Source organism: Somniosus microcephalus, chromosome 3 (assembly GCF_052327205.1).
Source record: "Somniosus microcephalus isolate GS21.2 chromosome 3, FLI_Smic_1.0, whole genome shotgun sequence".
NCBI classification, from domain to species: domain Eukaryota; kingdom Metazoa; phylum Chordata; class Chondrichthyes; order Squaliformes; family Somniosidae; genus Somniosus; species Somniosus microcephalus.
The window spans coordinates 195,099,366-195,117,197 of record NC_140989.1 but is presented as its reverse complement, the minus strand read 5'-3'; the positions used below and the strand labels follow the sequence as shown (position 1 = coordinate 195,117,197).

Below are 17,832 nucleotides of genomic sequence, written 5' to 3'. Positions count from 1 at the left end.
GTGGGGTAAATGCTAGGGTCCATTATAAAAGATGTAATAGCAGAGCACTTGGAAAACAGTGAGAGGATCGGACAAAGTCAACATGGATTTACAAAAGGTAAATCATGCTTGACTAATCTACTGGAATTTTTTGAGGATGTAACTGGTAGAATAGATAAGGGAGAACCAGTGGATGTGGTGTATTTGGACTTTCAGAAGGCTTTCGATAAGGTCCCGCATAAGAGATTAGCGTGCAATGTTGAAGCACATGGGATTGGGGGTAAGGTACTGTCTTGGACAGAGAACAGGTTGGCAGACAGGAAGCAAAGAGTTGGAATAAATGGGTCTTTTTCTGAGTGGCAGGTAGTGACTAGTGGGGTACTGCAGGGATCGGTGCTAGGACCCCAGCGTAATTAATTTTTATATACTAGGCGAGGGAATTAGATGTAATATCTCCAAGTTTGCTGGGTGGGCGTGTGTGCTGTGAGGAGAATACAGAGAAACTCCAGTACGATTTGGACAGGTTGGGTGACTGGGCAGATGCAATATAATGTGGATAAATGCAAGGTTATCCACTTTGGTGGCAAAAACAGGAAGACAGATTATTATCTGAACGGCAATAGATTGGAAGAAGGGGAAGTGCAACGAGACCTGGGTGTCCTTGTGCACCAGTCGCTGAAGGTAAGCATGCAGGTGCAGCAGGCGGTTAAGAAGGCAAATGGTGTGTTGGCCTTCGTAGCGAGAGGGTTTGAGTACAGGAGCAGGGATGTCTTGCTGCAGTTGTACAGGGCCTTGGTGAGACCACACCTTGAGTATTGTGTGCAGTTTTGGTCGCCTTATCTGAGGAAGGATGTTCTTGCCATGGAGGGAGTTCAGCGAAGATTCACCAGACTGATACCTGGGATGGCAGGAATGACGTACGAGGAGAGATTGTGTCGATTGGGCTTATACTCGCTGGAGTTTAGAAGAATGAGAGAGGATCTCATTGAAACTTATAAAATTCTAACAGGACTAGATGCAGGAAGGATGTTCCTGATGGTCGGGGAGTCCAGAACCAGGGGTCACAGTCTAAGGATAAGGGGTAAGCCATTTAGGACAGAGATGAGGAGGAATTTCTTCACCCAGAGAGTGGTGAACCTGTGGAATTCTCTGCCACAGAGGGCGGTGGAGGCCAATTCATTAAATATATTCAAGAAGGAGTTAGGTATATTTCTTAAGGCTAAAGGGATCAAGGGATATGGGGAGAAAGCAGGGACAGGGTACTGAATTTGGATGATCAGCCATGATCTCATTAAATGGCAGAGCGGGCTCGACGGGCCGAATGGCCTACTCCTACTCCGATCTTCTATGCTTCTATAATTCCCTTTTGAACATTTTTTTAAACTCAGTCCATTTTTGTCATAGATATTTGTAGGCAAAATACCAAGGGATCTCTTCGAAGATGAACTTGTCCCCCTGTTTGAAAAAGCTGGGCCAATTTGGGATTTACGCCTAATGATGGATCCTCTGACTGGTTTAAATCGAGGGTATGCTTTCGTCACCTTTTGCTCCAAAGAAGCAGCACAGGAAGCAGTCAAATTGGTGAGATTATGTGATGCTTATACACAGTATAGTCTATTCCCTTAATTAGGATTCATAAACTAACTCTGTTATCAATTTTGTCAGTGCGATAACCATGAAATTCGGCCTGGTAAACACATTGGTGTTTGTATTTCTGTGGCGAACAACAGACTTTTCGTTGGATCCATTCCAAAAAGCAAGACAAAGGAACAGATTATGGAAGAATTTGGTAAAGTTACAGGTAAAGTTGCATCACTTCCCTCATCCCATTATTCCAATTGATGCACACTGCCTATTTGATAGCCACTTGAATAGGAATGATGATGGAACAGTTGTCGCTGATGTGCTTCATAGCATGAACTAACAGACAAATAGCCCAATGGGATAAGTTTGACAGCTGGTTCTACTGTTGCAAATTATAGCTTGTTTTCCAAAGTCTTCAATTTGTATTGCTGGCTGAAGAAACTGCAAGTCTGGTTGCGCTGTGGGAAAACATTATGTTCTTCTGTCGAACTTTGATATATAAATACCTATATTTGGGGTTGTGACTGAATTTCCCAACAAAAACTGAACTGTGTAGTTTTGGGCTTGCCTCTTTTCCTTAACAATGTAGTTGATGTTGCACTGCTTTGTCAAGGAAGATGCAAATTCCCATTGTAGCTTAATTTGAGCAAATCACTAATCTTGAGTCACCTTTCTTACGGTCCCATAATTATGCACGCTTGTCACTAGATAACTTCACTTTCATCATTAACTATGTGAGGGGCTCTTGCTGATTCTTAATATTTCCCTCCCCCTCTTTCTTCCCCCCCCCCCACCCCAAACAACTTATTCTCCCACTCTGTTGGAATATGACTTCCCTTTGGTACCATGACCCAGTGACCTTGATGTGCAAGCCTAGGTAGCGAATGTCAACTAGCTGTTTGTGGAGTGAAAGGTTCATGTTTGATCCAGTCCATCTTACCCAATGTGCAGCTGGAAAGCCTAGCTGAATATTTACTAAAACAGTACAAAATAAAGCAAAGGCTGTACAAGGCCTGGTATGGTCATACTTGGGAGGATTGTGGCCAGTTTTGGTCCCCACACGTGGCCAGGGCTATCCAGGCCCTGGGGAAGGATGAAGTATATCGGGGATAGGTTTGAAGATCTGAGGCTATTTTCGGTGGAGAAATGCAGGTTTAGTTAGGATTTGATTGGGGTTTTTGAATGCTGGGATTTGATTCCACAGTTGGATAGGTTATTTGAGATGAACAGGGATTGGAGATCTAGGGGGCCTGTAATAAAATACAGGCAAGGAGTGGAGTTAGATGTTAGGAAATGGAACAGGTTACTGAATTGTGCGGTGAGTATGGATTCCCTGTAGCGCCTTGAAAAGGGAGTAGGACACATTCCTGAGCTAGAAGGATGGTCCCCTTAATGTGCTGGACTATTTGAAATAATATCAGGTTAGAGGGTAAGATGTAAGTTGGCTGTAATTACGGCATTCATGAGTTACTGCAGTCTCCTAGAGTTTATTTGATAGTCTTGGGGGATTTGTGAGGTATTTCCCAAGAGTTCACGTGCCCCCCCCCCCCCTTCCAAATTAGTCTCTTATTTCTCTCTCCTGATGGGGTTGGGTGACTGGGTGGTGTACATGGCTGCCTGAAATGTGGGCTTTATGCACTGGGTAGTCTTTTTCTATCCTCTTCCAACATAAACCCTACTCATGTTTTCCCTTGCTTTCCTCCGAGCACAGGGATGCCAATAGTCGAACTGCTGCTGCCCTGGTTGACGTGTTTTCCTAGCTGGTCTGTCAAGCTCCAGCCTACATAAATTGCAGTGAACCAGAACTCTGGCACCTGCATTTCATTCTGCTTGGATTCTTGCCCTACATCTCCACTTGCAGCCTTTGCTTTTCTGACTCCTGGAGAAATAGATACCAAACTTTGAAGCATTGAGAAGATAGCTGTCATGCTTCCTGATGCTTTCTTTCTCTCAAGACCTGCTGACCATATTGTACCATGGATTTTTGAGAGAAACCCATTCTCACTTGCCTTTATCTTTACCACTGGTTCTCAAACGAGCAAAAACTCATCCAGGTGGAGCATGCCAAAGGCCTAGGAGGATCTACGGTCATGCTGTATTGCTTTTAACTTGCATAAATGGTATTGCTACAGTGGTCTGTCAGTCATGCCTCCAGTGCTAGTTCAGCTCAGCAACTCGGGCACTCATTGTCCATGAGAAAATGGCCTCCTCCATCAATTGACTACAGACCCTGCCAGATAGGTAGTCAAGTGAAAGCTGGTCTTGCCAACAAATGCAACAGGGAAATAAGTACAGGAAACTTTGTTATAGACGGGACCGAGCTGTTGCCGATCTATCAAAACTGCCGGACATACAAAGTTAATGTTGAAGCATACGGAGGTTTTCATCTCCGTATCTGACAACAAACACTGTTGCTTAGCAACAGCTTGTAAACAGTCGGCCCGTACCTTGGAAGCATCTCTGTAGCTTAGCAACAGCTTCAGAGAGACTTTGCAGAGCCTGACTGTTGAAAACAAAGCCACGAGAAGAAAAAAAACCTAACAAAACGGCTCCTGATTTCTGCCGGTAGATCGAGGTTTCCGGACATACAACCTCCGGATAAACCAAAGTTTCCTGTAGATTGAATGAGAATTGGTCTTTCAGAGAAATGTTAAGATTCAGCAGTCCACTCTGTATCCCATTCTATCTCTTCTCCCCCCAACCCCCTGTAAAATTGTAGGGAAATCACTTTTGTACATCCCTCTGAAGGGGAGGTGAAGATCTTTAACGCTGAAAAATCTTTCTTCCACATTTCATAAACTTCTTTTTCTTAGGTGCACCTACTTTACAGAAAGACATAGGAAACTAATTAACCAGAAACTAGATAAATGTAGAGAAAGAACCCAATGGAGCTTTTTTTGTTGTATAACTTTTAAATTTATTTTGGCAGAGGGATTCACAGATGTGATACTGTACCATCAACCAGATGACAAGAAGAAGAATAGAGGTTTCTGTTTCTTGGAGTTTGAGGATCATAAATCTGCTGCCCAGGCCAGACGCAGGCTTATGAGTGGAAAAGTGAAGGTGTGGGGCAATGTTGTAACGGTGGAATGGGCAGATCCTATAGAAGATCCCGATCCAGAGGTCATGTCAAAGGTAATCCTTCAACATTATTTTAAGTGATGTAATAGGTTTATTAGAATTTGTTGTTGGGTCAGTGTCAAGTTTGGAATTCATGAGCTTGTTCACTGTGGCTACAATTCAGTGAGTGCTGCCAGCACTTCTAATAGTCACCTGGAGCCGTGGTTACATTTTCCCTTCCTTGGCCTGGGGTGCTGTCCAATCAAAGGCAATACCATCGTGAAATCCCCCACCATCAACATCCTGGAGGTCAACATTGACCAGAAACTCAACTGGAGCCACCACATAAATGGTGTGACTACTAGAGCAGGTCAGAGGCTGGCTATTCTGCGGTGAGTGGCTCACCCCGTGACTCCCCAAAGTCGTCTCCACTTACAAGGCATGTCAAGAGTGTGATAGAATACTCCCCACTTGCCTGGATAGATGCAGATTCAACTGCAGTTGAAAAGCTCAGCACCATCAAGGACAAAGCAGTCTGCTTGATTAACGCCCCATCTACTAGTGTAAATTCCTCCCCCTGCCCGCGGCATACCGTGGCTGCAGTGTGTACTATCTAAAGAATGCATTGAAGCAACTCGCTTGTTCGGTAGGAGCTCCCAAACTTGTGACCTCCACTACCTAAAAAGACGGGCAACTGGTGCATAGGAACACCATCACCCACAAGTTCACCTCCAAGGTGACACGGGCAGCACGGTGGCATAGTGGTTAGCACTGTTGCCTCACAGCGCCAGGGACCCGGGTTCGAATCCGGCCTCGGGCGACTGTCTGTGTGGAGTTTGCACATTCTCCCCGTGTTTGCGTGGGTTTTCTCCGGGTGCTCCGGTTTCCTCCCACAGTCCAAAGATGTGCGGGTTAGGTTGATTGGCTATGATAAATTGACCCTTAGTGTTAGGGGGATTAAATACGTGGGGTTACGGGGATAGAGTGGGATATGTGTTGGTGTAGGGGTTACGGGGATCGGGTGGGATATGTGTCGGTGCAGGCTCGATGGGCCGAAATGGCCTCTATCTGCACTGTGAGGTTTCTGTGATTTCTGTGAAGTCACACACCATCTTGACTTAAGACATATATCGCCGTTCCTTCATCGCCACTGGGTCAAAATCCTGGAACTCCCTCCCTAACAGCACAGTTGTGAGTACCATCACCACACAGACTGCAACGGTTCAAGAAGGCGGCTCACCACCATCTTCTCGAGGGCAACTAGGGATGGGCAATAAATGTTGGCCGTGCCGGCGAAGTCATATCCTGAGAATGAATAATTAAAAAAAAATTGTAGCACCCTAAAGCTGCCACAGCATTGAACCTGGAACTTTGCTTGCCCCATGACTCACTTCGCCACTGAACTGTGCACTTGCCTACTAAGACATGGATGGTCATTTCTATTCGCCCTGAATACTGACTGTGATGTTTAGAAAATGTTGCCATTATTTAAACATAATGCATTTTAATACATTTGCTCACTGTTGTAGGTGAAGGTGCTGTTTGTTCGTAATCTGGCCAGTACAGTAACAGAAGAATTACTAGAAAAGACCTTCAGCCACTTCGGCAAGCTGGAGCGAGTGAAGAAGCTGAAAGATTATGCTTTCATTCACTTTGATGAAAGAGATGGTGCAGTAAAGGTAAAGGCTGCTAAAGCATTCTGTTTTGAGGTTTAGAAATGGGGTATAATATTACATATATGCAAATTCAAGTGAATAACCTGTTTGCTGTTAGGAGGGACTCTCGTGATCTATGATGTAAATTCTTTTGCACCATCTTTCGGCTGATTAAAAAAAAAATGATGGACAATTAATTTATTGAGGTCACTGCCAATGTTTGTTAATTCATGTAATGACAGGTAACGTTAACAAATGCAATCGTTTTTCATAACTAGCTGTTTCTCTGAGATGCATGCCGTGTGTTGTGACGACAGGCAGTTACACACAATCTGTCACCATGGCTCTCCACGTTTTAATTTCCCTTCCTGTAGGGAAGTACCCAGTTTACCATGTCCCTGCGGGTATTTTCGATACACAGATTTATTGGTTATAAATTTGAAGTGGCTGCCAGTGCCACTTTTACATGTGCTTTAATGTTCATTGAATGCATTTGTATGTGTGAATAATTATAAATTGTAAATATAAGCAATTTGGCTAAATCCATCCTTTGGACACTGCTGCAGACCTGATTGTCACCTGTTAGTAGGAAAGTTTTAAGATTTGCACACCAACACGTGCTCTTGACAACTGAGTCAATTTAGCATCAAGTTTAGTTAGTGGATGTTCCATCATTTGCCTATATAAATAATTTGGCTTGACTGAAAAGGCTTCTGTTGAAATTCAATGGAACTAGTAATATAACAATCTTCCCATGTGACATTTATACTGTGGAACCCTAAGATAACCAATGGAGGTTCCACCTTCTGTTTTGTATTCTGACTATATCTTTTAACATATGAAGACTGTTTTACACAGCAATCATCATTTATCTGCTTGTTTATTTGGCAGGCTATGAATGAAATGAATGGGAAAGATCTCGAAGGTGAAAATATTGAAATTGTTCTTGCTAAGCCACCAGACAAGAAGAAAAAGGAACGACAGGCTCAGAGGCAGGCTGCTAGATCTCAGCTGTGAGTATATCTGATGTTTCAGTGGTTTGTAGTTTAAATCAAATTTGCAATCTGGTAGGCAAGATGTAGCAAACAGGCCTTTAAGGAAGTGGTTTGATTAAAAATGGTGCTTTCGGCGATGCATGAAATCTGGATCAAACTCCAGGTGGGTGGGAGTGTATGGCTGTAGATCATACTGCCACATCAGCGATCAGGACATGTGGTGCATCAGAAGCTCTATTTTTGATGACAGTCATTGACAGACTTCTATTTGGCCATTTCCAGTATTAACTATTCACCTCAAAGTCATGTTGCAAGCATGATACTCCTTTTTAAATGAATCTGCTGCGTTTCAGCTGCTGACCTGTCTTTTAAAATTGAAAACTGGATTTGTAAAGGATCTTGGCTCATAGTTTGTAGTGATGATGTACGGCCAGCAGATGGTACTGGTTTACTTACCTAAGGAGTAGACATTAACTTGACAGTTAGTGCACACAAGTGAATTACATATCATAGGTGTACATTGAAGCAGCTTTCTTTGATACCCCTCATTTTTATCCCTAGTTGAGGTTAAGCTATAGCTTTTTTTTTTAAAAGAAAAGATGGTCACGGTGAGGCACATTTCCCTTTTCAGGCACCCAGCATCAAGCACTTGTTAGGTAGAGCAGTTGGGTGCTGAATTATGCTTCTGCTAACTGCAGAAGAAAAGATCCAATTGCATCAGTGACATTTTCTCCACTTCCCACACCAGAGCCAATGGCCTTCTAAATGAGATTGCCATTAGTTTCAAATTAAGAACATAGGAATAGGAGTAGACCGTTCGGCCCCTCAAGCCTGTTCTGCCATTCAATTGCTTCCTGGCTGATCTGTACCTCAACTCATTTTACCCAGTTTCCTCCATATCCCTCGATACCCTTCTTAACAAATGGAATTTTTTTTTATTCGTTCACAAGATGTGGGCATCGCTGGCAAGGCCAGCATTTATTGCCCATCCCTAGTTGCCCTTGAGAAGGGGGTGGTGAGCTGCCGCCTTGAACCGCAGCAGTCCGTGTGGTGAAGGTACTCCCACAGTGCTATTAGGAAGGGAGTTCCAGGATTTTGACCCAGCGATGATGAAGGAACGACTATATACTTCTAAGTCAGATGATGTACGACTTGGAGGGGAACTTGGCGGTGGTGGTGTTCCCATGCATCTGCTGCCCTTGTCCTTCTAGGTGGTAGAGGTCGCGGGTTTGGGAGGTGCTGCCGAAGAAGCCTTGGCGAGTTGCTGCAGTGCATCTTGTAGATGGTCCACACTGCAGCCACGGTACGCCAGTGGTGGAGGGAATCAACGTTTAAGATGGTGGATGTGGTGTCATTCAAGTGGGCTGCTTTGTCTTGGATGGTGTTGAGCGTTGTTGGAGCTGCACTCATCCAGGCAAGTGGAGAGTATTCCATCATACTCCTGACTTGTGCTTTGTAGGTAGTGGAAAGACTTTGGGGAGTCAGGAGGTGAGACACTCGCCGCAGAATACCTAGCCTCTGACCTGCTCCTGTTGGTATAGTATTTGTGGCTGGTCCAGTTAAGTTTCTGGTCAATGGTGACGCCCAGGATGTTGATGGTTGGGGATTTGGCGATGGGAATGCTGTTGAATGTCGTGGGGTGGTGGTTAGACTCTCGCTTGTTGGAGATAGTCATTGCCTGGCACTTGTGTGGCACGAATGTTACCTGCCACTTATCAGCCCAAGCCTGAATGTTGTTCAGGCCTTGCTGCATGCGGGCATGGACTGCTTCGTTATCTGAGGAATTGTGAATGGCTCTGAACACTGTGCAATCGCCAGCGAACATCCCCATTTCTGACATGATGGAGGGAAGGTCATTGATGAAGCAGCTGAAGATGGTTGGGCCTAGGACACTGCCCTGAGGAACTCCTGCAGTGATGTCCTGGGCTGTGATGATTGACTACCAACCACCACAACCATCTTCCTTTGTGCTAGGTATAACTCCAGCCAGTGGAGAGTTTTTTCCCCCGATTCCAATTGATTTCAGTTTTACTAGGGCTCCTTGATGCCATACTCTGACAAATGCAGCCTTGATGTCAAGGGCAGTCACTCTCACCTCACCTCTGGAATTCAGCTCTTTTGTCCATGTTTGGACCAAGTTTGTAATGGGGTCTGGAGCCGAGTGGTCCTGGCAGAACTTAAACTGAACATCAGTGGGCAGGTTATTGGCGAGTCAGTGCTGCTTGATAGCACTGTCGATGACACCTTCCATCAAGTTGCTGATGATTGAGAGTAGACTGATGGGACGGTAATTGGTTGGATTGGATTTGTCCTGCTTTTTGTGGACAGGACATACCTGGGCAGTTTTCCACATTGATGGGTAGATGCCAGTGGAACAGCTTGGCTAGAGCGGCTAGTTTTGGAGCACAAGTCTTCAGCACGACAGCCGGGATATTGTAGGAGCCCATAGCCTTTGCTGTATCCAGTGCGCTCAGCCGTTTCTTGATATCACGTGGAGTGACTCGAATCAGCTGAAGACTGGCTTCTGTGATGGTGGGGACCTCAGGAGGAGGCCGATATTGATCATCCACTCGGCACTTCTGGCTGAAGATGGTTGCAAACGCTTCAGCCTTGTCTTTTGCACTCACGTGCTGGGCTCCGCCATCATTGAGGATGGGGATATTCATGGAGCCCCCTCCTCCCGTTAGTTGTTTAATGGTCCACCACCATTCACGACTGGATGTGGCAGAACTGCAGAGCTTTGATCTGATCTGTTGATTGTGGGATTGCTTAGCCCTGTCTATAGCATGCTGCTTCTTTTTAGCATGCATGTAGTCCTGTGTTGCAGCTTCCCCAGGTTGGCACTGCATTTTTAGGTACGTCTGGTGCTGCTCCTGGCATGCTCTTCTACACTCCTCGTTAAACCAGGGTTGGTCGCCTGGCTTGATGGTAATGGTAGAATGAGGAATATGCCGGGCCATGAGGTTACAGATTGTGGTGGAATACAATTCTGCTGCTGCTGCTGGCCCACAGCACCTCATGGATGCCCAGTTTTGAGCTGCTAGATCAGTTCTGAATCTATCCCATTTAGCATGGTGGTAGTGCCACACAACACGATGGAGGGTGTCCTTGGTGTGAAGACGGGACTTCGTCTCCACAATGTGTGGTGGTCACTGCTACCATTGCGGTAATGGACAGATGCATCTGACCGGTAGATTGGTGAGGACGAGATCAAGTAGGTTTTTCCCTCGTGTTGGTGCTCTCACCACCTGTCGCTGGTCCAGACTGGCAGCCATGTCCTTCAGGATTCGGCCAGCTCGGTCAGTAGTGGTGCTACCGAACCACTCTTGGTGATGAACATTGATGTCCCCCATCCAGAATACATTCTGTGCCCTTGCTACTCTGCTTCCAAGTTATTCAACATGGAGGAGTACTGATTCATCAGCTGAGGGAGGGCGGTAGGTGGTAATCAACAGGAGGTTTCCTTGCCTGTGCTTGACCTGAAGCCGTGTGACTTCATGCGGTTCAGAGTCAATGTTGAGGACTCCCAGGGCCACTCCTTCCTGACTGTTTACCACTGTGCCGCCACCTGTGGGACAGGACATAACCAGGGATGGTGATTTAGGAGTTTGGGACATTGGCTGAAAGGTATGATTCTGTGAGCATGACTGTCAGGCTGATGCTTGACTGGTCTGTGGGACAGCTCTCCCAATTTTGGCACAAGTCCCCAGATGTTGGTGAGGAGGACTTTGCAAAGTTGACTGGGCTGGGTGTGTCGTTGTCGTGTCCGTAGTCAGTGCTGAGTTGTCTGTCTGGTTTTATTCTTTTTCATAGCGGTTGACGGGCAGGAAAAGACCAGCTGCTCCATCATGACTACGCACTTCCCCCACAGCCATGCAATCTCCTGAGAGGGGAGGAAACAGAGAAAAAACCTGGTATCATTCTGGTGAATCTGCTGTACCGCCTCCCAAGGCCTATATATTTTAACTGAGGTTTAGTGCCCAAAACTGAATGCAGTACTCCAAGTGGGGTCTGTGCAACCGAAGCATCACATCCTTACTCCTGTATTCCAACCCCCTTGAGATAAAGGCCAATATTCCATTAGGCTTTTCTTTACTTTTTGCACCCATGCACTATCTTTGTGATTTTTGGACATGGGCAGGTAAATTCCTTTGCTTCTCCGCAGCTCTTGGTCTCTCCCCATTAAGAGAATGTTATTTAATTGAACGCCATCTGCCAGAATTTTGCCCACTCATTTGGTCCGTCTTATCCCTGTGTAACTTTCTACTCCCATGAATTGGGGCGCTCTGTTTTGTTTGGTTCCTCTTAATAGGGTGTATTGTCATTTTCTTGCAGTTCTTAGATTTCAAAAGCCGCTCCAGATACATTTTGGTCTTATTAAAAGTAAGTCCAGTAGTAAAGCTGGCAAGTTTCCCATTTCTCATGCATTCCTAATCAAACTAGGGGGGAGACTAATTCCTCAAGGGGTTTTGATTTTTTTTTTTTAAGTCTGCTTAACAATGTAACTGAATTGACTAGCTAATATTTTCAACAAATCAAAATATAATCTTCTCTTTAACTCTAGGTATGAGGATTATTACTACTACCCTCCTCCCCGCATGCCCCCTCCAGCACGAGGCAGAGGTCGTGGAGCCAGAGGAGGTTACAGCTATCCTCTAGATTACTATAGTTATGAAGATTATTATGATTATTATGGCTATGATTATCATGATTATCGTGGAGGATATGAAGATCCATATTATGGTTATGACGATTATCAGACAACTGCTAGAGGAAGAGGTGGCAGAAGTGGAAGAGGTGCCCCTCTTGCCAGGGGCCGCGGAGTTCCGCAACCACGTGGAAGATCTGGATTCACACCGCGTGGCCAAATGGCAGGGAGAGGCGCTCGTGGTGCAAGAGGGGGTCCCCAGGCGCAGCAAAGAGGCCGCGGGGTACGTGGTGTGAGGGGTGGCCGCGGTGGAAATGTAGGAGGCAAACGAAAAGCTGATGGGTACAACCAGCCAGATTCGAAGCGGCGCCAGACCAATAATCAGAACTGGGGCTCCCAACCTATTGCTCAGCAACCGCTCCAAGGTGGTGATTATTCTGGTAACTATGGTTACAAATCTGAGAACAACCAGGAGTTTTATCAGGATACTTATGGGCAACAGTGGAAATAGACCATTTAGGGGTTCAGTAAAATATGACTGATAGGTTGTCCGAACTGACTTCAAAATACAGATTGGCCTTAAATCTGATTGGCTGCCGCTTGCTAATTGGTGACACCTGGCAAGAATCCCCTATTTGCAGATGCGTATATATATTTTTACAAAAAAAATTCACTTGGACTTTACTGCATAGTCTGCAATGATTCCACTTGACTGTGGGGAAGGCTTTTTGTTTTTGAAATTCGGCTGTTTGGATAAAGGCATTACATCTAGTTTAGCAGAAGTTGGACCTAATTCATCATGATTTTGCCACAAAAATTTTTTTTTGGAAATCTGGCTCACTACTAAATGTAGTCTAATATTTGGCTTCAGTGTATGTACATTACTGGTAGTTTTGTTTCCGTGGCTTTTAAAGTTAAATGCGTAATTTACAAAATTAGCTTGTTGCTTTTTTCCTGAATTTCTTGTACTTGAAGTAACTGAAGAAGCTGTATGTTACTAACTTGCATTCCCAGGAGTAGGCAAGTTGACCTAAATAAATTTGTTTGTTGTCTGATATTTCAAATTACCACCAGTTCTTGGTTTGGCTATTCCAGAAGTGACACTTTGTCAAGTTCATTCTTGTATTCTCTATCTACTGTTAATGTCTATTTCAATAAAATTTCAAAATTCTATCAAACCACATGAATTTAACTAAATTCCATTTTGTTGAATAAATTTTCCTTTTGACAAATTTTTTACAATCTTTCAAAAACGGATCCAAATTCTCCAAATACTTTATAATGGAAAACCTTGGTCAGAGTGGATGAATTACAGAAGGAGAACTAGGAATGTGTTAATGTCTGCACAATTTAGTTAATTATATGGATTGCTTATATATTTTTCAACGGTATTTAAAATTGAGTAAACATTAGTTTTAAGAAATGCATGAGTGATATTTTCTGTGCCTATATTCTGCAGGGTTTCTGATTTCCTTGCAATGTAGTTTAGGATAATTTAACAATGACGTGTAAATCAATGAGTGAACATTTGAATTTTCGTTACCTCTGACTCACTTGTTGCATTGCTGTTGTTTTGGGTCCTTTAACCTGAATCTAATGCACTGCTCTCTTGTGCCATGAAGTGCTCTGGGGATGACACCAAATAGTATCTTCGAGTTAAATGAATGTGTTCTTTGTGGTTTGTTACTATCTGCAACTAGAATTGGTATCATTTCACTTTATTTTCCCAGTGAAATGAAACATTTTCTTCATGATGTGTTTATGAAGAAACTGGTCTAAAAGGCATTTCTGAAACACAAATCACAAAAAACAAACTGCTCGTAATTTTCAGCACTAAACGCTCAGTATGTCGGTTTTTGCTTAACCTCTAAAAATGCTTATAATACTTGGCATAATGGAATCATTGAAATTTGTTTAACTGAGCTGCTCAAATGTGTTGTCAGAATATAAGTAATTTATTTTTTGATCCTAAATTCTTACTTAAAATAGGAGTGTACCATTTCTTACATCAGTACTAAGAATGAAGTTCTGCAATCCAGATGAATTTTAGACAAAATTTATGCACTTTGGAATCTCTTCAAATAAAACTCCATTTATGCTTCAAATTGTTTTTGTTACTTTAAACTAAAAATTAAATGGAATATATGAACACTTGTGGATCTTCTGCTTGGTGTATGCACATTGCTGTAAGTGAATTCTAAAGTGAATGATTTGATATTTTGAAGAGGTGCTTTTTTTAAAAAAAAAAACTTGTTTTGAAACCAGTTAAGTTAAATGATACACTCCTTAGTTTTTTAAGTTGAGCTCATTTGAGGGTGTAATGACTGCTTGATTTGCCATATTAAATTTCGATCCTGAAATACAAGAATATTGAAGCATTAAATTTTGCATTAATAAGAACAATGTTTTAAAAGCAGTAACTTTTTGTCAACCTTTTTTTTTCTAAAAGTGGTTTAGTTTTAGATCCTAATTTAATGGCTTCCTTTTGTTGCCTGGCTAGCAGGAAAACGAGGTCGAGGCCGGTCCTGACCTGTTTTGATGACGACTGACTTGCTATATGTGGAGGTTACACTGGAAGCTGCTAATGGAGATGATGGTAAGATTCCAGACCATGACGCCAAATGGATACCGGGAACAGCCAAGGAAATGAAGAGCTTCAGATTTCAACATATATGGACTATCATTTTTAAATTTTGTATAGCAAATGTACCTTTTTGTAATGTACTGAGGTAGTGGTGGGTGATGACCATTTAAGTTTTGTCAAGATTTCATAATGGTCAAGAGATTCATACAATGCCAGACTTGCTTGGAAGACTTAAAACCGTGCCCAAACCATCACATTCAAGTCCAGCTGATTGTAGTACTCTCATTATTGCTCATCACTACCTCACATAGCAGTTCTGTAAGTCAATATTCCTGAAGAGAGCTGCTTGCAGATGGAAGTGTAATCGCCAAAATTTCAGGTAGTCGAGCATTCCAGAAAAATGGTTCTTTTCTGAACCCGTCTTTTTAAAAAAAAAAAAAAAAAGGGTTGGTTCACTACCTCAGTAGCCGAGGATTAAACTACCCTATGTGTACTGTAAATAGAGAACTGTAGACAAGAGCAAGGCTTGTTATGCTGTGTTTGCCCACAAAGGAAACCTGTTATATTTTATTGCTGGTCTGGATTTTTTTTCATTCAGTACCCTCCTCAAATTAGTTCTGGCTAAAGTAGGGTATATAAAGTTATAGTATGGCCCTATCTTACGAATGACCAGAAACAAGTCTTGCTTTTGTCTCTATTAAACTGAAATTGCTGACTTGCTTTTTCAGATACTATAGTTAGCCTTAGGTTGTATGATAGTTGAAGGAGATGTTACTTTTGTAAGTACTGAGATGTTGGAAATTGAACATTCAATTTGACAGCAAACCATACATTCTGAAATAAAGTACAATATCCCTTTTGATGGTTTTGTATAGGTTAGTCCTACCAATGTATAAAATTGCACATATCTTTGTGTTCTAATGAAGTTGATACAAATCCCGTTCTCCAATCCAGTTTGTTTGGATTTGATGTGAACTCTGAAGTAAGCACGCTTTGTTCAAAAGTTGCCCTGCTGACTCGGGGGCAAGGTTCTGCTTTTGTAAATGTCTTTCAGAAATGTCGAATCTACTTTTTACCTAGAGATTCTTCAATTCCTATTCCCAGGTCCCTAAAGTTGTATAGTTCAGCCCCACGTGAGTACCACCGATCAAATCTTGCTGTTTATCTTCAACGACCAGGTGCAAAACTACCACCTGAAGTTGAAAACTGCTGTGTAATTAGAATGTTTTATTAGCAGCGGAAGGTTATCTAGGGTTAAATTGGGATATGTGCTTTCAGCGTATTGCCAGGGTTAAATGACTTCAGGGTATTGCAGTATAATGCTTTAGAATAGGTTTAATGATTTTTTGAACTCAAGTAGGTAGCAAGCTTCTGGGATAAATTTGTTAGTGAGAATTCATAATTCCCATAACTCCACACTTTGTAAATAACTGTCCTTAAGCCATTTGCTTTTAATATAACTTGAAGATGATTGTACCATAGGATGTTTTAAATTGGATGGCTCGGTTAACGCCATGCAAATTTTAAGGCATTGGGTGTATTATGGTTAAAGTCGGTTAAAATAATGGATATAGTTCTGAACACCTAAGGAATACCCTGGCATTATGGTGCCATGTCTTTAGTTCTGAATTGAGCATTATTTGTTTGACAGTTGATACTATTTTAATATTCCTTACTGTAGGCTATCCCAACAGCTGAGTTAATCTACTAAGTAGCTGAGCCTTGCAGAAGATTCCTGCTGAATTAACCAATTTCAGTTGGGGGTACAGTTCTCCTGGTTTTGCCCCTGGATTAGGGGTGGAAAATCGGCTATGGCTCCTCTTATTACTTATCAGCGTTCCCTGCTGGAAGTGCTCATGGTTCCCACAGTTAAATAGCATGAAATAACAACAGAAAATGCTGGAAATACTCAGCAGGCCAGGCAGCATTCGTGGAGAGAAACAAACCTTTCAGGTGTGGGACCCATCATCAGTTGACTCTGTTTCTCTTTCCACGGATGCTGCCTGGCCTGCTGAGTATTTCCAGCATTTTCTGTTTCAGATTTCCAGCATCCACAGTATTTTGCTATTATGTTAAATAGCATGAGGTTGGTGTGTGAATAGTTGTCACTTGGTTGAGGTGCTGGAAGGTGCATAGCTGCACACCAGCAAGGGATTGACACCTTCAGGGGAGAGGCTGGGAGAAAGTTGGTGCAGAGATTTTTAAAATTCGTTTTTGCAGAAATCGCTGTCTAGATGTTGAGGCATCGGATTTTAAAGTAAAAGTAGGCTGTATTGACATCAGTCCTACCATGTCTGTAAAGATCAGGCAGACCGCAGTGTCTTTTTGTACTGTTGCATTTTATCCAGAGCAGTACTCTTGACAGTATTCCATTCTGTTTCAAGATTGAATACTGCATTCCTTGTAAATTAAGCTGTTGCTATAATCATGTTACACTGTCACAGTGTAGAAACAATGGACATTGTAGGTTTAATGCCAGTGTCATTGTTTTTACATTGCAGCCTGTAAGGGATGCGAGGGTGTGTCAGTACCTGCATGATGGCATGGACAGGCTTTCCTGTCTTTAATATTTGACATGGGCTCCTGGAAACATTTTTCAAAAAAGTGTGGATCAGGTACAAGTAGATGGATAGGGGCCAAGAAAATTGAACAAAAATCTAGGTAAAAATTGTGGAATAGAAGACTAAGATATGTGAAAATGTTTCTTTTTCAAATTTAAATCTCTATCTAAAGGGATATTGTAGTTTTTAAGTATACCCCATGCTTCGCAAATAGATGGAAGGTTAAAATCTGGATGTGAATCAATAAAACTTGAGAAAAAGTTGCTTGGTTTTCTGTATAGTCTGATTTCAATTTAAAACTACCTGATCAATCATTGCTTTCATCCACCCATGAAAACTGGAGATGTTACTTGTCCTTTAAGGACCTTACTGCTAAATACAGCAAGATTTCATTGGCATTGACCATCATTGTTTCATTCCTGCAGATAAACATTGTTTTATACTGTAAGCTGGAGGTGAGTGTAACTTATTTTTGTAATAAAGATTTTGATTTTTAACCATGTCTTTCCAAATGGAGATTTTTTTTGGTTGTTTATGGAGGCATAGTTCCTGTGCTCAAAAGGTGTACGGTGTCTTAAAATCAAACTGATCATGCTTCTGGTGTGTAAATGCTTCAGCGAAGTAGAGGCCCTCTGACATAATTATGTGGGTACTCTCAGACATTGTCCTTCCTACATTAGAAAGTTATTTTGAAACTCAAGAAAAGGTTGCATCTTTGCAAGTCTGGTGAGTACCTTTTTTCCCCCCTCCCCATTTTCTCTTCCTC

At 42.7% G+C, this 17,832-nt stretch overlaps 1 protein-coding gene across 7 annotated transcripts in view; it reads left to right on the top strand.

Annotated features, from left to right (window-relative positions):
• Window positions 1-17,563, top strand: part of LOC147121650 (heterogeneous nuclear ribonucleoprotein Q-like) — a 33,349-nt gene extending 15,786 nt beyond the window's left edge. For 2 of the 7 annotated variants that reach the window (XM_085982076.1, XM_085982077.1), the window contains 6 exons: window positions 1,384-1,560; window positions 1,645-1,780; window positions 4,493-4,698; window positions 6,153-6,302; window positions 7,170-7,291; window positions 11,838-13,118. In XM_085982076.1, coding sequence (XP_085838202.1) covers window positions 1,384-1,560; window positions 1,645-1,780; window positions 4,493-4,698; window positions 6,153-6,302; window positions 7,170-7,291; window positions 11,838-12,432 — 1,386 coding nt within the window. In that variant the 3' untranslated portion in view covers window positions 12,433-13,118. Of the gene's footprint in view, window positions 1-1,383; window positions 1,561-1,644; window positions 1,781-4,492; window positions 4,699-6,152; window positions 6,303-7,169; window positions 7,292-11,837; window positions 13,119-14,421 lie in introns of those variants that run through there. The other 5 variants (XM_085982082.1, XM_085982081.1, XM_085982080.1 and 2 more) reach the window with 5 other exon arrangements.
• Window positions 17,564-17,832: the final 269 nt, after the last annotated feature.